Source organism: Orbicella faveolata, unplaced genomic scaffold (assembly GCF_042242905.1).
Source record: "Orbicella faveolata isolate gen_17 unplaced genomic scaffold, um_ofav_v1 contig_34, whole genome shotgun sequence".
In the NCBI taxonomy this organism is placed as follows: Eukaryota; Metazoa; Cnidaria; class Anthozoa; order Scleractinia; family Merulinidae; genus Orbicella; species Orbicella faveolata.
The window spans coordinates 6310610-6336094 of NW_028301563.1; the positions used below are offsets into that span (position 1 = coordinate 6310610).

General features: G+C 38.8%; 1 protein-coding gene across 1 annotated transcript; it reads left to right on the plus strand.

Annotated features, from left to right (window-relative positions):
• On the plus strand, positions 1–25485 carry LOC110055745 (DNA mismatch repair protein Msh6-like). Its single transcript, XM_089271814.1, has 41 exons — positions 1–431; positions 1234–1543; positions 1771–1867; positions 2329–2444; positions 4294–4598; positions 5459–5513; positions 5839–5877; positions 6021–6080; positions 6539–6613; positions 6761–6837; positions 7414–7472; positions 8127–8189; positions 8468–8544; positions 9071–9145; positions 9353–9424; positions 10085–10175; positions 10367–10461; positions 10672–10708; positions 11044–11110; positions 11264–11318; positions 12089–12157; positions 13378–13486; positions 14372–14435; positions 15174–15272; positions 15879–15956; positions 16048–16143; positions 16600–16643; positions 16819–16880; positions 17191–17245; positions 18232–18332; positions 18853–18871; positions 19227–19431; positions 19866–19937; positions 20330–20402; positions 21332–21430; positions 21530–21658; positions 22358–22445; positions 22970–23214; positions 24315–24449; positions 24808–24875; positions 25277–25485. Exons 1-41 carry the CDS (start codon positions 64–66, stop codon positions 25347–25349), a joined length of 4176 nt encoding a protein of 1391 aa, XP_089127940.1. The 5' UTR covers positions 1–63; the 3' UTR covers positions 25350–25485.

The following is a 25485-nucleotide window of genomic DNA, read 5'->3' on the forward strand; positions in this document are numbered from 1 at the left end:
ACATTAGTACAAGAAACGCGGGAAAATTGTTCACGTGAGTGAGTTGATCGCGGAGAGATAAATATGGCCACTCTCTTCTCCTACTTTGCAAAAACACCAAAATCCAAGAAGCCTTCTTCGCCCGTCTGCGGTGAAACAGCAGAGAAAAAGAAGAGCAATTCACCGAAAGAAAGAGCAAAAGGTTTCTCGCCAATTAATGGAGAAAAAGCGTCGACGAGAAAAGACAAAAATTCTCCGAAACAATCGAACGTAAAATCAGGGTCGCCGACAAAAATTGAACTCTGTGGAATATTGTGGGCGAAACTCGAAGGACATCCTTGGTGGCCGAGTTTGATATGTAATCATCCTACACTAGGAGTGTATGAACGAAGGGATGAGTGCCATGTTCAGTTCTTTGGGGAGCCCCCGAGTAGAGCTTGGGTGAAGCGAAGGTAGGAATATGGGGGAAGGAATTCGAGAACCTGAAATTTGCATGCAGCTCAACTAAGCTCTTCTTCATTGTACATTGCATACGATTTGCTGGTGTTGTTTATGCCCGGTAATTTTGCGGCACTAATTTTTAACATTTAATTTGAACAATACAGTGTAGATAGTGTAGATATGGGTGTGTAGTTTAGTTGTATTAATACTCTAGTAACTATGATACTAAATGTAGTCAGAAGTAATTGTTTTTTGGTGAGACCAACTCCCCATACAACTTTCAACTGCCTTCCTTTATAAGCGTACTGATAATTTCATACACATGGGCAAAGAGTTCTGTGCAACCCCGTACACACAGTTTCACGAGTCTTTCAAACAGTTTATGACCCTGTTTGTCCCAGACGAAAAGTATTAAAAGAAACCATTATGCATAGTTATTATGCATTTAATTACTTCAATATGGTGTTAACACAGAAAATATATAATATACCCAGCCCAGGTCCAGCTGGTGTGGGGTCAAGAAGGCGGGTAAGGGGTTGGGGGTATCAGTAGGTATAGGGGAACAGAATACCAGGAGTAAAGGGGACAACGACTCTGGCAGAAAGAGAGGGTGGAAAGTGTTAATGTTCCAGATGGTAACAACCTGGTGGAAAAGGAAAAATTTTTTTGCAACAGCGAACATTGTGCAATAAAGAAAGGACTATGAAATGGGCAGGAACATGGAGAAGAAGGATTAGGAAACTTGCTATGGAAGATAGCTACTGTATTTCAGAGAACCTTCTGTTTGTTAACATTTATACTCTTTTCTTTTAGACAAGTCAAACCCTTCTTGAAAGGTCACAATGGTCATGTAGTGGACCCAACTGTTAAAAAGGCAGTCCAGCAAGCGGAAGAAGCTTTGTCGCTTTCATTAGAACAAAGAAAGGAGCTTGTCAACTGTTTGGCTTCTGATGAGGAGGATGATGATGATGATGATGATGATGAAGACGGCGATCAAACCATGCTATCAGAAGATGAGAACCCGAGCAAACAAAAGGATGGACAGAAAAGGAAGAACAGTGCTGATAGTTCTAGAAAGGGTGAAAGTGATGATGAAGATGATGATGAGGTTACTGGGAAAAAGGTAGTGAAGAGATTAAAGAGAGTTTTTTGGAAAAGACCCTGTAAACCCCAGATTAGTCTGGGAACGTTGTATTATTATTGAGCCCATTACTTTTATCACAAGAATCTTAAACATTGCCATGTTGGTGTCTTTGATTATAACCTCTCTGTAAATTAATGCCTAGAAATTTGTATTGTTAACTTCACTTACGACATTGATACTAAATTGTGTTTGATTTCTGTATTTAGTATAACAGCAAACGCCCAAAGAGGAAAGCTGCAGCAAAGAACAATAAAGTGAAGAAAAGGCGAGTTATAGAATCTGGCTCAGAAGGAGACTCGGCAGGTGAATTGCTATGGGATCATTTGTACTGAAGGCATCCATGGTTGAGTGTCAATTGATACCCTTCACAGAACCCTTGATCAAGGCTCGATCGATACTCAATCATACGTCATTGACACCTCAATTGGCACTTCATCGATATCTTGTTTGACAGACAGTCAAGAGTTGACTAATTTTCAGTCGATGCAACTGACTGTTGGTTGAGTGTTGACAGAGAATCGATCACATCAAGTTTTGATGGAGATGTTGATTGAGCAAGGGTATCAATCGACACTCAACCGCAGATGTCTTTAGTGCAAAATAATGATCTGAACTATGTACAGATGGTCATGGGTCTTTAATTTGTAGTGTTTTACATTTTATAATTGAGTGACCACCAGTGGAAATTTTTGTTTTATTGCTATAACACAACACCACAGACAAACAAATCAAGACATTGTCTTCTCAACAAAATCTTGTTTCAGATGATTATAAACCAGACGAAGAGGATAGTGATGAGAGCTGTAGTAGTGGAGTTGAAGAAAATGAGTTAGAAGACGAAACCCAATCAGAAGAGGACATTGAGGATATCTTGGAAAAGGTTCTCATTTAGTTTGACATTATGGAAAGGGAAACAAATTCTCTTTACAAGCTATAAAGGTCTCGGATCATGTTTACTCTAGGTGGTGTTGACACTGTCATGCAATATATCTACCGACACCTGGTCGATATGTCAGCCCAGGGCTCGAAATTGCGACTCACTGGTTGCCAATGCGACCAAAAATTGAGCACTGGCGGCTAAATTTTCACAACTGGTCGCCAGCTGGCGACTCGTGTTTTGTCTGATAACTAAAGAAAATCATGACACAACTTTTGTCTTTAAATCTCTATATTAGGGAATCAATCAAATATGGTAGTTAGTATACAACTCACCTTTCCGTCCCAGTAAAATAATGTCTGAATATTACAAGATAATTGAAAAAATTGAATGTATTTCGACATGTTGATACTGCGTTCACGGCGCACCATTTTGTTTCAGCGGCTTCTTCTGGGATCACAGGCGAACTTCAACACCATGTGCTTTTCATTTGCTGCGAAAATGGTGGCAGATACCAATCCGTTGAAGGAATTACATGAGTTTTTATGTGCGGGGGAATGAAGATTCAGCCAAAAGGCTAATCCAAACTTTGAATCCTTCATTTAATTTTATGAGAAACTGTATTTTAATTATTTCATTTATTTTATTTATTACTGTTATTAGAAATGCTTTATAGGATTTAACTAGTTTATTTTTTATAGTAATGTAAGCGCATTGAGTTTTTTAAATGCGTCCAAAAGACTGTATTATTATTATTATTGTTATTATTATTATTATTATTATTATTATTATTATTATCAGTTGTTGAAAGGTGTCGAGGAAAGCAAGCTGAAAATGAAGAACGGCATTTTGAAGAAATAGCAAAGGGAAAATACGCAAGGACCCGTGTTTGTCTCACAGTGAAAGCCACGGACTTAAAACGTTTTATGCTCCGCTTCATTTAAATGACTATGGAGACAACCATCACCTTTGGACCAGAGACATATCACCTGAGAACAATGGTAGCCTTATAACTAAGTGTTACTCGTGTTGTTTCTAATTGTTTTGGCTCTTCAATTGTGACTTTTCTTGCATGCAAAGTAAAGTATAAAATCGTGTTCTCGTGTTCTCTGGTGACCAAAATTTTTCTGTTAGTTGCTCGCTGGCTCCCGGACGAAAAAGTTAATTTTGAGCCCTGCAGCCAGTATAATTATATACCAGCCAACAGTCAGTCGAGCGTTGGTTGTGTATCGGTTGAGTATTGGTCAATATGTTGGTCGTTACAGCTGCCACTTGTCTCGCACACATATTGGACATCGCATGGACCAATAATTGACCGAAACCCAACTGAAAATCCACCGGCACTCAACCAACACTTGACTGACTGTTGGCTGATATATTTTCCGTGTATCGCCTGAGTGTTGACCGATACTCAGCTGAGGTATGGACCAAGTGTCAGTTGATATATTTCTTGTTAGTGTTGGCTGACACTACCTACAGTAAACATGATTAAAGGACTCTTAATTGTGATTTCAATACACTGTACATTTAGCTTAAAGTGTCTACAGCTGTAGGAGTATTGTTTGTCCGCCTGCGTCGGACACTTGTTTGTCGCAGGGTTTCCACTTCCAAGTACCTTGTCACTCAGGCTGTACAAATTTTGCCAGTGCCCATTCATGTCAAAGATTTGCTAAGTATTAAAAGTATGGATAAAAATTGTAAACATCATATTCATTTATTGATAATGATCTTGAGTCAGCTTAGCATATTTCCTATTTTGAATGGATGGGTCCAAGTATTTTTAAATTTGTTAATGTTCACTGCCTGATTTACATGTATTATTTTTCTGTCTGACGTTTTGTTTGTATAATAGTCATCTCGTAAGCGTAAAAGAGGCAACACATCAACACCACGTCAGCAGAAAACAAAGAACCCCAAGTCTTCGCCTCCATGTACACCTGTTAACTCTAAGCAACCTGTTTTAAGTACACCCTCACCGTCACTGCTACCAGGATCATTAACAAACAAGGTGTCAAGTTCAGCCAGTAAAGCAGCAGAGTCACTGGCAAGATTCCAGATGAGTTCTTCCCCAGTTCCTAGTGTGAACACTGTTGATGAGGCTGGTGCAGGGACCTATAAGCATGAAAAACTAGACTGGTTAAAAGAAGACAAGAGAAGGTATGTATTTATACTTCTGGGAAGACTGAGGGTGAAAAAAAAAAACACAAGCATTGTGATGTAGACTTGAAAAAGAGTAGCGTTGCTGTACTGCAGTTGGGTCAGATGCAGTGGTGTTGTGGTTAGTCGTGAACTCTAGGTTGAGCTGTCCAGCTTTGAGCTCAGGGTGCTTGCCAGGTTCACTTTGTTGTGCTTGTGGCCAAGATAGTTATTAACTGGATCTCACACTGCCTTTCTCTACCCACAAGTGTGAATGGGTAGCAGTGATTTGTAATGGACGTGATGCAAAATGCATTATATCCAAACAGGATTATTTACATTAATATGACTGTGTACCCCAGCACACATGGAGGTGCACAAGAATGGCAGAGTTGGAGCAGAGACAGCTCACATGGTGGAAGGTGAAACGCACTGCTCATATAGGGTCACGTGAAGGGTCAATATAGGGTCAGGCACTAGTGGATGACCTATGTTCCACCAGGAACAAAGAGGATTGAGAGAGTGAGAAGGGCATGGACACGTAGCAATCCTTTCTGTTTCTTCATGCCAGTACGGAAACCACAATAAATGGGCCTTTGTCTTGACTGCAACTTCAAAATTTCTAGTGACAGTGTATATTTTTTACGCTGCATATATGATATACATGTAATAACTTAAACTACATGAATGTGGATGAGAATCTAAAAAAATATATGATTAAGTTTGTTTATCAAGTATTTTATATTTTCATCATGAAGGATTGTATGGTGAAGAAGTTGGCAGGTGTAATATCAAGGAAGGAACATTTGTCATTGCTCATTTACCACACAATAATATGTTTTTATCACTGGTGATACATTATTTTATATTTTTTCTTCTAGAGACAAACATGGTAGACCAATGTCGCATCCTGACTATGATCCCAGGACGTTACTGGTAAATGTTGATATTTGTGACAATTTATCAATATTAATTTTATTACTTTGAAATAATTGCTATGCTTTCACTGGTTGGTTTTAAACTGTGGACGATGATTTTCTCAACTAAAAAGAATCTTCGATTTTTTTACTTTGTTTCCTCATTGACGATGAAAACGAGCAGTTAGAGAACAATATATTTTCTCTTTATGACTTTTTATAAGCTTCACTGGGGAGTTGTTTGATTTTTCATAAGCGCTGCACTTCATCCCAAAGTTGGTTATAGGTAGCTTACATGTAATTTGCATTTATTTACTAACAGGATATTTTGTATAATTCTACAGGTTCCATCATCCTTTCTAACATCAAAAGATGTCACACCTGTAAGTGTTTTTATTCTGTTCTCCTCCAAAAAGCCAAAACTATTGATGTGCATTTATTTGTTTGCTATTTGAGTGAAGCTACAAATTGTTAATCATCTACATGGTCTTCTGGTGCTGATTTTGTGTCCTTTGTTTTTGCTCAGGCAATGAAGCAATGGTGGCAACTAAAGAGTGACAACTTTGATACCATCCTTTTCTTTAAGGTATAGTACAAATTACGTGATTGCATTACATGGCTAGCTCCATGAGATGGAATGGTGATTGTAGAACCATTAGCTACCCGAGGAAGCAAAATGGGGCTGACTTACCCACTCAGGATTGTCCTCTCTACCCTGCAAGAAAATGGTGTTCTGTATGCCCCACAATAGAGTACTTACAGTCTGAATTAACCAAGCTGATTTAATCAAGATGGTTGGATATTAGCCTCAATGTGTTTTTCCTATATCAAGCCATATCTTGACTTACGCTTGGTCAACCAGTATAAACTGGTAATTGATAAGATCTAGACTTGTCTAGTGTTGAATAAGAAAACCAATCAAAACTTACTAATGACATTATTGTTGTCCCTGTCAAACTTTCAGGAAATCCGGGGTATACTTTGAACAAATCTGCAATATGTACATTTAAAAGATTTATTCATGGTCTTATTCGTTTTGATCAGGTTGGTAAATTCTATGAATTGTACAATATGGATGCTACTGTTGGGGTCAAGGAACTAGGATTGATCTACATGAAGGTAAGTTTAAGTTTGTGTTCAGCAGTCCTTCATTTGAGCAGTTGGGTCCAGCTCTCCCATGCATACATGTATTGAAATAGCAAATTTAAAACAGAATGATGATAGACATGTGCTTCAAAAGGTTTTTTCTTTACATGTATTTTTCAGGGTACTTTTGCCCATGCTGGTTTTCCTGAAATTGCTTTTGGTCGATACTCTGATACGCTGATTCAGAAGGGTTACAAGTAAGTAATCTAAATATCAAACATAGAAATGTGTTTGTTGATCAGAAATGTTAAAATGTTTAAGTGCGATTTGGAGCTAGACAAATATAATGTGCTGACTGTATGTTATTCATTGTAGGACAGTGTCCCAGTTTGCTCCCACAAAAGCTATCAGGGCCTTAACATTATCATCTTATTAAATGATGCAAATAATATCAAATTAATGTAATTTGTTTCCAAGAAATTTTGCTCTGAGTCTGCATTTTTCGAATATGCTGTTCCAGAAAATATCCATTATACTCCTCCCACAGAAGAAATTTGAATTTTCTGGGGGTGGTGATGGTGTGGGGGCAGGGTGGGGGGAGGGGCAGTTGGTAAGCCCAAAAAGTTTAAAGAAATGTATGACGCTTAATTAGAATTTCCCGTGTGGTTGGGGCGGAGGTCCTAGAGAAAATCTCTTCTGTTGGGGAGCTAGAGTTGTATGGATATTTTTTGGAACTGCGCGATTATTTACCCTGTTTCCAAAGCAAGATTAATTGTTAATAATAATCTTTTCAGCAGATCATCAGTTAACTTCTAGTCCACTATTCTTTGCAGAGTTGCACGAGTAGAACAAACTGAGACTCCAGAAATGATGAAAGAGAGATGCAAGAAAAGTAAGACCACTAGTCCTTCATTGGTTGAAGTTAAATTGTACTATAACGTTCTTTCTTTACACTGTAGAAGACCAGAGAAGAGTAAAAGATTCAGAAACTAAGCAAAGACCCCTCTCTCCCATCTTTATTACCATTTGACTTGATGTTTCATGCACAACATAAGTGGTGGTGAATGGTATATTTGAGACTGTGAGAAGGCGAGAGTAGTATTTTTCTTTGCAAGCGCGAGACAGTTGACTTCTTCAACTGCGAGATGTAGATTTCAAAGTGCTTTAAATTCAAGTTACTCTATGAATAAACAACACTGAGTGTTGAGAGACCGAAACCATAAGTGCAGTTGTAACAGGTGAAACGTTTTGTACTAGTTCAAAAAATTTGTACTGGTTCAAAACATTTTGGACTGGTTTCGAAACAAATTGTACCAAGGGCAAGATATTTGAACTAAAAGACACAGACACTGAAAAATTCCTCCAAGTAAATATAAATCTGAAGCCCTGTATTTTATCACTGTTTTGCATCTTGTTTTAACACTCAGTTCACCAAAGTAGGTTAATTGGTAAAGGAAGTTTTTACTATGCGTTAGCAACTTTACAGCCTGATGGGTCATTGAAATTGCCTTTTCATTTAATATGATATTTTGTTTTCTATTTACAGCTCTTTCAAATGCAAGAAGTGACCAAGTTGTCAAAAGAGAAATATGTGCAGTAATTACAAAAGGTAGTCATGTTGTCTTTTACTCATAATTTTGGTCTTTCCTAGTTTTGCGGTATTGTTTGCAAACAACTGGTATCTAGAGCAAAGAAATGATAATAGTGTTATTTTGTTAGAACTCAAGACAACCAAAGAGAGATGTAACTTTTGGAGAAATTATTACCTTGACTGCCTTATATTGTTTTGCTTGTGGAAAGAAATCTTACTGCATGGCCAAAGAAAATTTAAAAAATCAAGGTTCGTCTGGGCTGTGACTTACTTCAGCATATTTACATTTTCTGCAGGAACAAAGACATATAGCTTTCTGGATGGAGACTGTAATGACAGTGAAGCAGCATATCTCTTAGCTATTTCTGAGAAGGTACATGAAATATTTTACAGCATACTGCTGTCAGTTAAGTACAACTACCTGTATATTTAGCATTTTTCCTTGCATGTGCACTCATCTCTTGTCTTGACAGTCATGCTATCAGCTTTCAAAATGTCTAAAGGCATTTGCGGTCGAATGGTGATCAATACCCTCAATCAATACCCTCTATCGACCCGTGATTGATACTCCATCAACACTCCATCAACACCTCAGTTGGCACTTGATCGACACTCCATCAACATCTCGGTTGACAGTCGGTCAAGAGTCAACTAATTTTTGATCAATTCATATGAGTTGGCCAAGTGTAGGCCAACTATCGACCGACTGTTGATCAATTAGAGTGTCGACCGAGTATCGATCGAATGTCGATCGAGTATTGATCATGATATCAATTGAGGGTATCAATGCCTTGAGTACACATGATCCAATAATACTAACACTACATTGCATTTTGTATCACTGTTTCATGCATGAAACCTGCATGTACCAACATGTACATATTTTTCTCAATATTTAGGGTTCTGATGATGTTTCTGGTGGTGAAAGTGTTTATGGTGTTTGTTTTGTCGATACATCAATTGGAAAGTTTCATGTGAGTTAACAGTTCATCAAAATAGTAGTTTGTGAAGTCTAAACAATTTTTTAAAGTTGTTAACGGTTTTTGGGTAAAATCTGACTGCAAGATTTCAATTTGAATGAGCATTGTTTGATCTCTTCCAGTTCATTCACTTTTTGTTGTATACTTTATTGAAATGCATTTCACAAGAGGTACTTACATGTATTAATCATTATTCTTTAGGTTGGACAGTTTCAAGATGATCGTCAGTCTTCTCGTCTGCGTACTCTTGTGGCTCATTATACACCAGTTCAGGTGTGGATAATTTTCAATGGTCTCATGGCTACCTCTGCGACTTTTGCTACTGAGATAGAAATTAATTCTGTCTGGTTCACAGGGGAAGGGTGTTTAATCACTATGGGCTTGTATGCACTTGGCTGACAAAATTTGTTTGGCTCTTCCAAGAATTTTGACAAAAAAGTGTCTCCATCAAATTTTCAATTTGGTCATCGTGGGCAAACTCAAAATCAGTAAAATATTTGTTGACCACAAAGTGTCAATGACATGGGGATCAAAGATCAAAGAGATATCAATGTGAGATCAAATTTACTTGTTTGATGTTTCCCCTCAGATTAAGGGGTGCAAACTCAAAAATCTGTCACTTTTCATACCTGACAAAACTTTGTCTTGTTCTAAAGCAGGATGCTGGCACCTTTTTAGTTTGGTCTGGCCTGACAAACTATATAGGGAAAAAAAAAATTTGTGCACACGCGTACCACAGATTAACTGACTTTTCCATTAAGTAAACAAAAATTTGCGCAGTGTGTACAGGCTCAATTTTGTTTTCCAGAGCTCCCCACCATCTTGTTTTGTTTTGTTTTTTTTTAGCATTTTCCTAATCCAATATTCCCTTTGATAAGGATTTTTATTATTCATTTTCCCCAATTATGTCTGTCCATTGTTATATCATTGAAGGTCCTGTGTCCTCGTGGGGGATTAACACTGAAAACACAGCATGTTCTCAACCATGAGTTAATGTCCTCTATGAAAGAATATCTAACACAAGGTAGGTGAATGAAAGACTTGAACCGTACTCTAAATCTACAGCATTCCAGAAAGTACTTCTGTTCCCCCCTCCACCCCCCAAAAAGGTTGCATTCCCCTCCAAATCTCAGATAATAAATACATGTACTTCCTGGATTTGTAAGTCTATATCCATATTTTTTTGAAACACTCAATATTGCATTTTCTTTGTAGGAACACAATTTTGGGAGGCAGGCAAGACATTGAAGTTTCTGGCAGAGCAGCAGTATTTTAACAAAGACAAGACCAGCACAGAAAATCCAGTGAAGGTCTGCAAGTCACTTTATTAAGCTTTTGGTGCACTTTCTTGTACTAGTGTTGGACCTGCTATGGTAAACAAGAAGAAAATATCAAGATGACCTTCAAGCATTGACCTTAGACTGCATAGAGTTAAATACTAATGTGATGAACATGCATACTTTTGAAAAACTGCTGCTGCTGCCACAGTATTGAAAGTTAAATGTTGTTTTGTGTTTCAGAGTTGGCCAGATGTATTAGAGAAGTTGACTGATGGAGGTAAGGATGATAACTATAAAAATATCAAGAACATTGGGATAAACTTCGGTATCGAACTAAGAAAGATGTTAAGTCAGTTGTCACAAGTAGTGCCGGTGAATGTAATGGTTGGGGTAACCCTGCGATGGAGTAGCATCCCCTCCAAGGAGGAGAGGGGGGGGGGGGGGGGGTAGAAATACTCCTGGTCGCCTCATGCCACTAATGGCCTTACCTTACATCTATATCTACATCTTAGATAATCTAACATGCATCCATTGAGGTTAGCTTTGAGGGCAGTGAGTAGTAAGATAAACAAGTAGTTAGATAAACTAACCAGGTTCCCTGCTTTGTTTTAGATCCTTTGGGCTTGATGCCAGGTGAAGGCAGTGAATTGGCCCTAAGTGCCCTTGGAGCTGTTGTGTGGTGGGTTTTCAATTCAAAATAGAATGACATTATTGTACTTGCAGTTGCCATTCGTCCTTGAAAAATATTTGATAGCATTAACTTTACCATTCTTGTTCATAATACTCTTTATTCATACCAATAACATGTAAATTTGGTGTTGTAACTTTATAGGTATCTAAAGAAATGTCTAATAGATGAAGAAGTCTTGTCAATGGGAAATTTTGAGGTACAGTGTGTACAATGTATTAGTGTACCTTCTTTAAATTGTAAGAAAGGTAAGCTCAGCCTAAAGTGGCCGCACGACAGAAGCTTACATGTATGATCCCAGCTTCTGTACCCCTGGGCAAGGAGGGGTCATTATTCTTCCCTGGATTGCATGCTGTTTCATCGCAAGCTACCTCCACCCCACCCAGTTCCCCTCCCCCGTCCCCTCCCTGGCTTTTTCAAGTCTCCCTAGAAGTGTTTTCCAATGCCTGGAGCAGTAAATGAAACTTCTACACCAGCACTTGATAGATTTTGTGGGATTCTAACAGGATCACAAGCAAAGATCATTGAAACAATGCCCGTAAGATCCTGCACAAGATCATATTGGGTCTAGTATGATCCAGCAGGTTCCTGCACTAGTTCAGGAAGGATCTAGTATTATTGGTGACAGCCTTTGTGCTCTTTAGGATTGTAAGTAAGATTCCATCACTAACTCGGATCCCACAAGATCCTACACAGGAATTTCATTAAGGACCGGGTACTGCGCAAATTGACCGGCTGTGACGATGATTTTGCCCACCTGGTGTGACCATGATCTAGGAAAAAAATTTTCCAAAAAGCTTTGCCCTCAAATGAAAACATTAATGAAATGGTCCATGCTGCATATAGAGTAGATTCTACTTAGAATCGTCAAATGGCATCTATGGTCTGGTAAGCTAAGTAGGTCAACTATATCTATACTACAACTGCCTATATATCTTGGGACTTTTTTATTTTAATTTTACCCTTCAGGAATATACACCTCTAGACAGCTGTGCACGGAGTGGACAAAGTGCATTTACAAAAGGAAGACAACACATGGTACTTGTTTCTTTGTTTTTTTCTTTGTTTTATTTTATCATTTTCTTTTTTTTTTTCATTTATAAATATATAAATTTACAAGATATCAATGTATACGGGGAAGGAAGCCCAGGGAAGCCAATAACTCCTAATATTATGTAAAGGACTGCCTTAAAGATATCTAAGACTTAACAGAAGAATAAAACTGCAGTACGGTAATTGGCACAGAGAATGATCACAATTTGGGATAAAAACTGTTAGTATTTCTGTCATACCAATGAGACAACCAAGTCTATCTTCTTTAAAATTGAAAAACTAAAACTGTAGAGTGTATTTCAAGAATTGACACCTGTGGAAACTCCTGCCTAAATTTGAAGTGAATTGTTGTTGAAAAGAAATGATGAATGATGTATTTTTAGCTCAGTAGAAATGTTAGAAAAATGTTACTAGGCAGTGGTACAAACTCTTGGAAAAATAACTCTGAGTTCCCCTAACAGGAGTTCAATCCTGTAACTTCTGCACACTATTTGAATTTATAATTTAAGAGATAACAATTTAAGAGATTTAGAATGCTAGATTTTGTTTGCTCCTGGCCATACAATCAAATTCAGAAGTAACAAACTAAATGTTGTGACACACTTTTAGGATTAGTTTTGTTATTCATGTGGGAAGAACTAATGGTATACAGTGTATATAAGGCCCTGTTCACGCTATGTGGGAGAAATTTGAAATGCAGCTTTCTTTCTATGGTTAGGCCTATGTTGGCCCTCATGTCCACAAAAGAATAAGGCAAGATCATAACGTAGACTTGTCCAACCGTTTTCTTTTCTTTTCGATCTCTCGACCTTGTGGTCGACTAGTTTCTACTTATCACGTGACTGACTGTGACTGACTGTGTGGGGGTGGGGTGACCCCTACACCTACTGTCCACACTTATCCATCAGGAGAGAAGAACTTTTCAAAAATGCGAGCTCTTCAAACTGGAGGAATTTTTGTTTGTGTGTTGATGGAAAACAGTTTGAAAACAAAGCTTTCCAAAAACGATGGCATCACAATAGTTGTGTCATTTCCCTGAGTTTTCATCAAACTCGAATCCAAAATTATGACTGGTGATTGTCACGTTGTACTTCTTTAAATTTCTGTGGCGTAATGTGGACGGAAAACATTTGATGTGTTATCAGAGTGAAACATCCGTTTTAAAGCGCGGACGGGGCCTAACTTGTTCTGACTTGTATTTGCAGATCCTGGACAACGTCACTCTTACAAACCTTGACATTGTTCCAACTGGGCTGGATACAACATCTGAGGGAACTCTGTTAGAAAGACTGGATCATTGCTCCACTCCATTTGGTGGGGATATCTATTAATAACAATTATTAATAATTACATTATTTTATGACTTATTTACAATCACTTACCAGTATTTTTTTTTATTACCATGCAAATTCTCCATACTGTTTCCTTTTATTATTATTATTATTTTTTTGGTGAAACTTGGCGTTAAGTCAAAAAGTGTTTTTGTGGTCCACCAGATCCTCTGTACTTACAACACTTTGCCTGTTTGACTCTTTTATAAAAGAGTTAAATTGTCAGCATTCATACAGCTGGAAGAAAGTAAATATTAAATACAAAAGACCAGCCTCTGTGACAATTTGCCTGGCAAATAATGGGATCAGCGTTTCAATTGCTGCTAAGATTTAACCCACAGTGTGAAGAGAATATTAAAGACCTACAATAGAAATATGCCTTATTTAGTCACAGTTATGATAACGAGAACTTTACTAATGGTTAGTAAAATGTTTTCTGTGGAGCTCTCTCTCTTCCAATATAAACTGTGTTCCCCTGAAGAGTTTTGGAGACACGCAAATAACTTGAAGTTAACTATAAAGTACATTTAAAAGTGGACAGGTAACCAGGACAAGAAATAGTTAAAATTTAGAAACATTCTCTGGTTAAATTAGTTTAAAATTGCATGCTTTCGATTGCTAGTCTGCAATCTTTGACAAATAGTGAATAATAAATGCGATCTTTGAAATATATATGGTAAAAAGTGTGAAGTTGGAAAAATTACAATAAGAACAAAAAGATACTTGCGAGGAAGTAAAATGCTTTAATGGGGTTTATAAAAGAATAGAATTTTGTCTAGGTAACGGTTTTGACTCATTGTCCGATTAATTGCGGTATGCCAGGATTCCAAAGTCTTCCTCATGCAAAAATTTATGTTTTTCCATACAGGCAAAAGGCTGTTTAAGCAGTGGCTCTGTGCACCTTTATGTAATCCATCATCAATCAACGACAGGTATGGCATGTCCAGCAATGGTATGTAGGTATGAGTTGGGGGGGGGGGGTTAGGGGGTACTCTGTAAATCTTTGGGTGGGGTTTGCTGCTGCGACACTGACACCCTTACCCTATACTAGACCATGATCAGCTTGATTTTGTAACCCTATTCTAGACTAACAATCAAAAACCGCTATGCTATCCGAGACTAGCTATTTTTCATGCAGAAACTTTATAACTATCTTAGTCCAACAGAAGCTAACTAAACCAATATCTTATGAAGTCATTTTCTGGTTTCAATTTCTAATATGGAACCCCAGGTGAACAACCCTGTTTTTGACTAAATTTTTTATACAATGGCCACTTTTCCAGGAAATTGTACCCTGTTCTAGACCAAAACTGTCTTATTTCTATACTCTATGCCAGACTAAAATGCCTGAAAATCATACCCTTCCCAGTGGCACATACCCATATAGCTTATAAGACCACCCCCCCCCCCCCCCAATTTCCAGGTCCGAGTGCATGCCTGCAATGACTTAACTTTTGATTTGCACATGTGAAATAGGATTGAGACCACAGCATTTTGTACAGTTCTTGCAGCAACTGGAATAATGCTGACTAAAATTTGAAAGCATGTAGAATTTTTACCTACACTGGCTGATTACATTTTTATTGCCAGCTTAAATCCATGTAAAAGACAAATTTAACTTTCATTTAAAATGTTTTGCTAACATTTCTGTGTACATGTGTGCTTCACAGGCTGAATTCTGTTGAAGATCTTATGTCAAATGCAGGTTTAATGGCTGATGTGAAAGATGTCCTCAAAGTTCTACCAGACCTTGAAAGACTGTTAAAAAAGTATGGTCTTGTGCATATTTAATAGCTGTTATTTTAGTTATCAACGGTTTGACATACAAACAAGGCGAAAGGGTCAATTCTGCTTTGCATTGACCCTTTCGTCTTGTTTTTATGCCTTTTTAAACAAAAGAATATTTGACTGCAGACTCAACTTCAATAACAGCTTTTAGGGGTGTTTTTGCTTCTTAACTTACAGAATGATATGTTAGTGATGTTGGAAAATTTCAGCTCCTCTTGAGCTATCATAAAATTAACAAAGTATCGTTTAAAAGTTTTTGATACCAGCTCAGGGTTCGCACACACCTTGAAAGCCCTTGAATTTAAAAATCAAAGTTCAAGTCTTCCATGAGATTAGTACATAATTTTGGCCCTAATGAAAAACCTTGAAATATGAAAAACAAAAGAAACCAAGGTGCCAAACTGCTTGATGAAAAAATTTTTTCATACAGTGAAAGACCTAAAAAAGAACTTAAACCTGAGCCTATAGGGTCAATTTCTAATGATATTTTCAAGTGGATGGGTCCTCCAAAAATTAGAATTGTGTCATGGAATGTTTTTAGTGTGAACCCTGCCAGCAACTAATTCATGTTTCTTCCTTGATTATAGAATCCATGCACTGGGATTGCCACGAGACAAGAATCATCCAGCAAGCAGAGCCATTCTCTACAATGAGGACACTTACAGGTGCTCCTGAATTAGCTCAATATTCACTTACATTCACTGTTGAATACCCCTTCAAGTTAATAAATAATTTGTTCATTACGTTCCTCTCCAGCAAGCGCAAAATCAATGATTTCCTAACAATCTTGGAGGGTTTTAATAAAGCAACAGAGATTGTGAGCTTGTTCAAGGACCATGTCAGCTCTTTCAGGTAAATGAAATATAACGATGGATCCTAGTAGACCTATTAAAACATTAGATTTCCCCTCTAAAAGTTCCAAAGTGTAAACTCTCTCTTTAAAAAAAATGCCAAAATGTTTAGCTCGGAGAATACATTATCTGTTTCTTTTTTGTTAGCTGCTTATTAATGAATGTTGTTGGAAGTGTGGTGGCCTCATGGTTAGTGGGCTCTGCTCCAGATCACACAGTCTGGGTTCAAGCCCTGGCTGGGGACATTGTAATGTTTTGTGTTCTTAATGGGTACCAGCAAATTTAATGCAGGGGGTAATCCTACAATGAACTAGCATCCCATCCATGGGGGAGTAGAAATACTCCTAGTTGCTTCATGCTACAGAAACTGAGATAGCTCTGGCCTGATGGGCCCCCTGGCTCCTATCCAGACTTTACCTTACTCATTGAATGATACCTCTTTTTATCAATTTTGCAGGTCCAAACTTCTTTCCCAGGTTGTTACAGAACAGGGTAACGATGGTTGGTATATTTGCGAATGTTCTTTTAGCCAGTCTGACATTTCTACTCTCATAATTTGATGTGCTTCAACAAGGGCTCTCTTAGAACAGGAATATCAAAACCTAAGTATTCAATTTAATTGTAGAAGTTGGGAACCACCTGTGAACCCCTTGCTTGTGTTATTGTTCCTTTTTAGTTAAGCAGTCAAAAACCACTGGACACTTTCCAAAGCTGGATGATCTCTTGAACACTTTCAAGGTACTTTTACTTGTAGCTTATTACTAATATTTGGTGGACTTCTTTAGTTGTGAAGTGCCAAACATCTTTGAGATGCAAATTCTTTGTTCTTGTCTGTCAGAACAGAGCTCGACATTGCAACCACTGGGGTCCCATTGGCAACCAAATTTTTTTCACTGGCAACTAACTTTTCACGCTTTTTACTGAATTACTTTTGCTGGTGATTAAATCTGTGAACTTAGAGGCCAGCTGGCCCCAAGGTTTTTTCCTGAACGTTGAGCCTTGTCAGAATCTTTCCTCCTGGTTATTTTTCCTGTTTTGTTTCTCTCAGTATGCATTTGATCACAACAAAGCCAGGAATGAAGGAGTCATTCTACCTAAACCAGGTGTGGTGACATTGCATGCATATTTTGCTATGTGTAATGGCTAGAGACATAGGCATACATTACGTGCAGAGAGTTAGAAAGCTGTAGGCCTTTGCTTGCATTGTATGTGTATGATTTTATTCAAGATGTTTTAATACCAAGCCCAGTCTGTTGACGCCTCACTTCCTTAGTGAAAGGTCCGGCGTAAAATCTTTCATTAAATTGGTTCATGCTCATTTTATCTTTGACAAAAGTGTAATGTCCACATATAAAGTCGTGGATTTAAGGTATTGACATCTGATCTCTTCTTCACAATAGCAACACATTCTCCAGCAGACAGATGATGATGCATACATGATGTATCTCTGCTTGTGTAAATTTATATGTCTAGATAATTACAGCCAGATCTCTGGGGGTTTGTTCAATCCTACTAAATTTAAAAAAATGAGACATTATAACATGCTAACTTGGCCTCAGAATGCCAGAAATCCCATTTCCTAAGACTTTATTTTTGAAAATGTTTCGGAGGAAGGATACCCCCGACCCCCCTACTGGGGTCTGCTTTTGGTGGTCCATACCTTGAACCCCCTTCTCTAAAATCCGCTATCTGCCCTAGCATTATATAAATCCTAATGTCTGCATCACTTTGAGAGTTGCAGTGGACTCAAGTGGTCTAGGTTTGAGCCCTGGCTGGGGTCATTGTATGGTGTTCTTGGGTAACACACTTTTCTCACACAGAGCCTTTCTTAGCCCAGGTGAATAAATGGGTACCGACAAATTTACCGCTGAATGACAACCCTGCGGTGGACTAGCATCCCATCTGGGGGGGAGAAGCAAAATTCTCAGTCCCTTAATACTACTAAACTCTGCTAAACTCTAGCGGTATGGACAAGTTGGCCCAAATTTAATTTGCATTTTTCTTATCCATGTATGCGCTCAGCCTATGAGAACAGAGATAGTGTGCAAAATGATGAAAATAGCCTTAATCACAATTTTTTCGCTTACAGGGGTTGACCCAGAGTATGACCAAGCATTGGCTGACATTCAGGCAACTAAAAGCTGGTTTGATCAGTATCTGAAGAAACAGTGTGCTGTGCTGGGCTGCAAGGTGAGTGTGCAAATGACCTCTACCAAGCCCAGCTCAGGCTAAGGTTGAAGGAGTAATTCTCCCTACAGACTTCCATACATTTCGTTTTATGTTTGTGCAGAGAACTTGATAGTACATCAACACAATAACCTCTTGCTAGAGATTTACTTTATTAGCTTTACCTATTTGCTTGGCAATTTACCATATTGTATTAACTCGTGGAATATTGAATAGGAGGAACTAAATTTTGAGCTGTTTCCGGAACTTTGCAGAAAACCACGGTTTCTTCTTTATTTTTCAAGGGTATAACTACCCTAATGTAAGTACTAGTCTGAGTCAGTTAACACGACTTTATGACAGTAAGCTCTATTTTCGTTTATTCAATCAGCACGGCTCTTCGATTTGGCTTCAAAGCGGAACTTGAACAAATAACAGACCACTTGAACAAGTTGTCTTGACTGTTGTCTTGTCCACAATATTTATTATTTATTGCTGTACCTATAATAATATATATATTTTTGTTTTATTTTGTTTTGTTCAGGTGACGTATTGGGGTTCAGGTGAGGCGATACATACAGTATACTGATAATTAACAACTGCGCATTGGCTATCTGCCATCTCATATCCAACAACCGCGAGTGGAATAATTGTTTAATTAAAAACGCCCCCCAAAATGTAGAGAACTAAAGTGAAATAAAAATACAAACGCCCAAAAAAATTACTCGTAAGCTTACCATATTTGTAGAGCATGGTATAATGGCTCCTAGAGGGAGTGATAAGCATAATAATACACGTGAAAAGCAAACACGGTACTCAGGAGAAAAGGCGTAGTTCTCTGTTGACTCTTAATCCACTGTTCAGTGGTAAGCCTCTTCGTACAGCTGTTTCTGATCACTTTATGTTGCACCATTTCAGCTAAGAACCGTTTCCAGCTGGAAGTTCCCGATTCCGTCCGAAAAATCCCTGATAAGTACACTCTACAGTCGCAGAAAAAGGGTTTTAAAAGATATTGGACGTCCGAGATCGAGGAGAAACTGGCTGAGATGGTGGATGCAGAGGAGAGAAGAGAAGAGGCTTTGAAGGACACTATGAGACACGTGTTTCATAAGTTTGATCAAGAGTGAGTGAAAATGTAGTTAAGGAAAAATTTCTTTTTGCTTTTGGCATGTAAATGGTTGTTGTAAGTGGTGTGTAAAAAGAGGTGGAAACTTGTGACTTCCGGTACGACTAAGCGCGGGAAAACGTTTCAGCGGCGGGAAGGGCGGTAAAATGTGCAACTGATGCAAAGCGCGGGAAAAAATATATGATTGGTGAAAAACGCGGGAAAACATTTAACTTGTGAGGAATGCTGAAAACAAGAAAACGACTAAAAGCGTGGGAAAACTTATAACCGGTGAAAAGTGTGGGAAACCTGATTGACCGAGTGCGCGTGAAAACTCGTTTAACAGGATTGTTAGTGCTTTTGCTTTTGTTGTGTGACAATGCGAATACAGTTTTTTTTTTCAAAACTGCTCTAAGCCATGTTGAACTAAACGGGAACTTTCCTCTTGGTAGGTACAAAACCTGGGACAAAACAGTTCAATGCTTAGCTGTTGTGGATTCACTGATCAGTCTGGCGTCCTACAGGTGAGCTCTTGAACACCTGTAGTCCGTAACCTTGCATTTCTGCCTCGTCCACATTACGCCTTAGGAATTTGAAATCGGAGGTTTCACTTTGAAAACGCATCAAATGTTCTCCGTCCACACTAGACGCCGGAGGAATTAAAAAACGCAATAATTGTTGGAGCAAAATTCAGTCAGGGAAATCTCGTGATTATTGTCACTACATCGTTTTCGAAAAGCTCCGTTTTAGTTAAAGTGTTTTCCGTCCACGCGGAAACGAAAAGCGGCGTTTACAAATTCCTCCGGTTTGACGAGCGTTTTCCAAAAGCTCCGTTTTTGTGACGGATTAGTGCGGACGGAAAGCCTAAACGGAGAGATAAAGCTTCGTTTTTTCTTAACGGTGACACTCCCTTCAGTTCACAGGGTGACGGCCCCATGTGTAGACCTGAAATTGTTCTTCCCGATAAGAATTCAGCCGAGGACTTCCAGGTACGGTCTTCATAAAGCTCCTTGGTGTTCCTCCGATCCTCGAGAAAAATCATTTCAAAACGCCAGATTTTGAGACGACTAGACTTTTTCAGTTTGGGCCGCTTGGTTTTCGAGTACAGACCACGTGATATTCTCTAGAGAATTGTTTTTTATCCATCTGAAAGTTATTCATTCATATCAGGTTTGTGCTCCAGGAACTTCCGGGTGCCATGGGCGACTAACTTTTGATTTTGGGCGATTGCAAAAACTCACTTTTTTGTTATAAGCTCAAGTACTGGGCACCCAGGATTTCATGGTTATAGGGACCTTTGGGCTCCTTGAAATTTTTCTTAGACCACACGGGACTATTTGAAAATTTGTAAGCAAGATTTCTCAAGAGTATCATCACATGGTTTGAAATGGGGCAACTAACCCCCTAAGCTAAAAAGGTCTATTGGCGTGTTTAGCTACGAATTTTTCTCGAATCATTCACGCAGCGTCAAGAATATTTTTATTTATAATCCATCAAATATTTTCGCTCGCGCGCGATTGGGCGAAACGTAACGTGACTGCATTATCCCCCAGTTATAACTGGGGAATATCCGAATGATGTTCCACAATTTTCAAAACTGCGCGTGTGGCGAAAAATATTTGAAGGATAATAAACACAATAGCCTCCATTTGGCGTGAAAATATGCTCGAATAGTTGTCCTTGGACATTATCTGTTCCTCAAAGCTCACAGTTTTCCTCGAGCTCCGCTCTTGGAAAAATGTTCGCTTCTCGGAACGGATAATGTCTGCGAACAAATATCCGAGCATATTTTCGCGCCAAATGGTGGCTACTTTTCATTAATCTTTGATGGTGATCCTTTTGTTTCGCCATGTACATGATCTAATGTTCTTGTTTAACGTGATTCTTTTTCTTCTTTCTCTCTGTCTCTACTCAAAAGCCTTTCTTGGAAATTCGAGATGGGCGTCATCCCTGCATCTCTCGTACATTCAGTGGCGGGGATTTTATTCCAAATGACACAGTGGTTGGGATAAGAGATGTAAGTATGGAGTGTTTTGGTTATTTTTCAGTTGTCTTTTGGCTTTGTGGCAAATGGGCATTTTTGCTGACTTAGCACCATTGTTGTTGCATTTTCCAGGACAATGACTGCGACGAGGAGACAGCGGTTAACAGTCAAAGCACATGCGTGCTCGTCACCGGACCGAACATGGGCGGCAAGTCGACGCTCATGAGACAAGCCGGGCTGATTGTGATTATGGCACAGATGGTAAATTTTTCTTCTCTCTCTGTTTAAACATTTTAAGATGAAATCCGATAGGAATCGAGCAAATTCTGCTTCTCAAAGTTCAGAGGAATTGTTCAAACACAGGTAAAATTTCATCATCAGTTTCATTTCAACAGTACTTTCAAGTGTGAACTTCAAAATTTTTTCACAATATTTGGTGTTGTTAGAAATGATTTTTTTCGAGAAGATATTTAAAACAGTCGCACTGAATATGTAAATAATCTCGGTAGCAAGTTTTTGTCCAATTGTTACTCGAACTTCTGGCGGATTTCTTCTTAATTCTATCTGTCTTCAAACAAGAAGCAATATTGCTAGGGAATAGCGGGAATTTAATTTGTTTGTTCTCATTGGACAGAATGTCCGGACATCATTACTTTTTGTTGGTACATCATTCCTTTTGAAGAGATTAAAGGTTAATTTTGGATATGACTGAGAACTCTTAGTAAATGGTCGAAATCTCGTAGCAAATCAAAGGCCTCGTGGTGCAAATTCGGGAAAGGGGGAAAATTGTAGCCTTTTAACGTAAATTTTCGACGACAAAAAAAATTGTCCTTTTGTTTTCTTCTTTTCATTTTAAACTGTTACCTTGATCGTGTCCTCCCCGATCTAGACACAACACTGCCTGTACTCCGTTTTCTCAGTAGCTTATACTTTGTTGAAGTAGATCTTTTCATTTTACAGGGTTGTTATGTTCCGGCTGAAAAGTGCCGCCTCACACCAGTTGATAGAGTGTTTACGAGGCTTGGAGCGCAGGACAGAATTCTGTCAGGTAACGGTCAACATCAGGGGTTAAAATACAGGCTATTTTTTTTCTTGGCTTAGTGGAGGTGCGGTGGCCTAGTGGTGAGTAAGCTCGCCTCTGGATCGGGGGGTTTGGGTTCCAGTTACCAATCCACCAATCTATTGTTGTCAGTTTACCTTTTGATTGGTTAGTTTTCCTCTAGGTGGTCCGGTTCATAGTTAATAGAGGAAATGGTTACAAAACTCGACAGAGTTCTTTGTCGTATGTTTTTGTTCTCTTTTTTGGCCTTGACCCTGCACAAAACACAATAGTTGTTTACTCCGTACTGAGGAGCTAACTAATAGAAATGTTTTGATTACGTAACTCATGCATAGTGTATGAACGCAAAACAAAAGATTGTGCACGGTCGTGGACCTTCCAACATAGAGCTTGTCATCTTTGTTTGCTCCTCTGATGTTTGCCGGGCTTTTCTCCTCCATTAACTATGTCCGGTTCGAGTAGTCGCACTGTAAAAGACAACTCCATGTTTCTTCTGTTCTTTCGTATTCCAGGTGAGAGTACGTTCTTTGTCGAGCTCAGCGAGACTTGCACGATTCTTCGACATGCCACGAGGCATTCACTCGTTCTCGTGGACGAGCTGGGTCGAGGTACAGCTACATATGACGGTACAGCCATCGCTTGTGCTGTGGTCGGTGAGCTGTCACAGCAGATAAAATGTCGGACACTCTTCTCCACCCACTACCATTCACTGGTCGAGGAGTTCTCCGCTGATCCAAATGTTCGACTTGGTCATATGGTGAGCCGCCGCAATAAGCCCCTAACCACCTCCCCCAGAAAACAAGCCTGATTCGCGCATCTTTTAGCTATTGCGTTTGTATTCATCGACTACATTACTCGCGAAATTTCGGACGAATTCGGACGATTTTAATTCCGGGCAAAAAAGTGTCCGAAAATAAAACCGTCCTAATTTTTTAAGCGTCCAAAATATTTCTAGTACATTATAAGACTTTTTTAAGTAGCTCCAAAGCTTTTAATTTCCTTTCTGGAGCTAACTCAAGCGGAGGCACTCTTAAGATACATAACATTTTCGCATATGTTGTTTCAGTGTAATTCGTGTTTTGGAGGCGTAAATTTCCGTTAGCTATGTTTCAGCAAGGTGTCCGAAAATTTGGTCCGAAATTTGTCCAAATTGAGATCAAAAGTGTCCGAAAGTTTTGTAAGTAATGTAGAAGTTTTATGTAATATGTAGAGAATTTCACCTTGCAGTGTCATTACTCAGGGTTGCCACTTGTCAGGAAATGGTCAGAGGAAAAAACTTCTTCAAGTTCTGGGAAAAGTCAGGGAATTTCATTTTGAGTCAGGGAAAATTGACATTTTGAAGAAAGGCCAGAGAAATGTTAAATAATTAAATACGGCTGATGTAATGTCACTGAAGTTTGGAACAAACAGTTGGGGTCACTGTGATCTCGACGATGTTTAGAAGTAGAATTTGTTGAAAACTTTTTAGTCTTGAAATATCTTAAGGATTAGGTGGAAAGGATGGCTGTAAGCGGAGGCTATAAGCCCCTACTCTATCTGAAATTTCAGAGCTCGACGTTGCGACCGCTGGGGTCAGCAATGCGACCATGCTAGCATGGTTTATCCGTGTCATCAGCATGCAGGAAAAAAATTACCGTAGTACTGTTTTCATTGGCAACTGTAATTCCCAAAAAAATTGTCCTTAATTAATGATCATGATGAATCGTATTGATAAAATTGAGAACATACTGTAAACAAATAAACATTTCAGACTAAGATAACTAAGATTTAAACCAGAAAATCTCCTCCAGATTTATCAACCGACGCAGTACACATATTACCGCATACTGATCATTCTGATACTTGTTATTTTTGCAGGCTTGTATGGTTGAAAACGAAGACGAAACTGATCCTAGTAAAGAGACGATAACATTCCTGTATAAATTCGTCAAGGGCGCTTGTCCCAAAAGCTATGGCTTCAACGCAGCAAGACTGGCTGGCATACCTGATGAGGTGAGTATGAGGAAGCAGTGTGTAAATGCGTGGCCGTTTTACTTAACAATTCCACAGTTACACGACGTTTTTCATGAGTTCTTAGCAGGTCGGTTGAAATTGCGTAGTAAAAAATTTCCGCGAAATACGATTCGCAAAACAGTAACTTTTGCCCTCTCTTTTCCCTACGGATAAATGTTTGCCCATTGAATTCTCGCGTATCTTTGACTACCCTCCAAAATTAACAGTATAGGAACCATGTAGGGAGAAAAGACTTGCGTGTAGCCCTATGAAAATGGCCGAGATCCTTGGCTTTACGAAAATGACATATATACACAATGACGAGCTTAGTGGCAGTTATTTACACTTGTCTTTTCAGGTTATTTCTGTAGCTGTGAAGAAAGCTAGGCAATTTGAAGAGAGCATGGATCGCGTTAAACTTTTCAGGTAAATCCAATTACATTGTGCAGCTATTGACAAAACAACTCTTTGGTCGGCTTTTTTTCAAATAGAAAATCACTACAGTAGGTTATGAGGGAAGACGCGGACCGCGGTCTTATTTACCTGGCATTTGATAGATTCGATTAGGGAGAGAGAACACTCTCGTTTGCTCTCTGCTGTGAGGGAACCATGGGCGTGGCTAGTCTTGGCCACTGCGCGAGTTGCTGTGAAGCTTTTGATTTTTTTTTTTTGTCTTCCCGCTGGAGCAAGACTAGCGAGACAGTTTTGAGGGGGAGGGGGTGAGTCTATTCAATGGGGAGGGATAAGGTTAGATCATCGGAGTCATCTGCTTTTCATAATCAAATCACGTATTTAGCTTCAAATTGTTCCTTTAATTTATATTTTAGGACGCTGCTCTTCAAGTCGACCGGCAAGAAACAAGATGTATTGCAGCTTCAACAGAGAGCAAAATGTCTATAGAGCAAATGATATAGTGCTGTAATTTTAAATTATCGGTTACACCGATTAGAAGAAATGAAATTATGTTACAGTTTAAGTGTTACTGTATTTTTCAGTCTTTCTGGAGCATGGTGATGGTATTAAAATATTAACTCAA

Bases quoted from the DNA above. Each gene is read 5' to 3' on its own strand.
- LOC110055745 (XM_089271814.1), top strand. From the start codon at position 64: ATGGCCACTCTCTTCTCCTACTTTGCAAAAACACCAAAATCCAAGAAG. The intron at 432-1,233 runs GTAGGAATATGG...CTTTTCTTTTAG, and splicing joins AGAGCTTGGGTGAAGCGAAG to ACAAGTCAAACCCTTCTTGA. The intron at 6,081-6,538 runs GTATAGTACAAA...CGTTTTGATCAG, and splicing joins ATACCATCCTTTTCTTTAAG to GTTGGTAAATTCTATGAATT.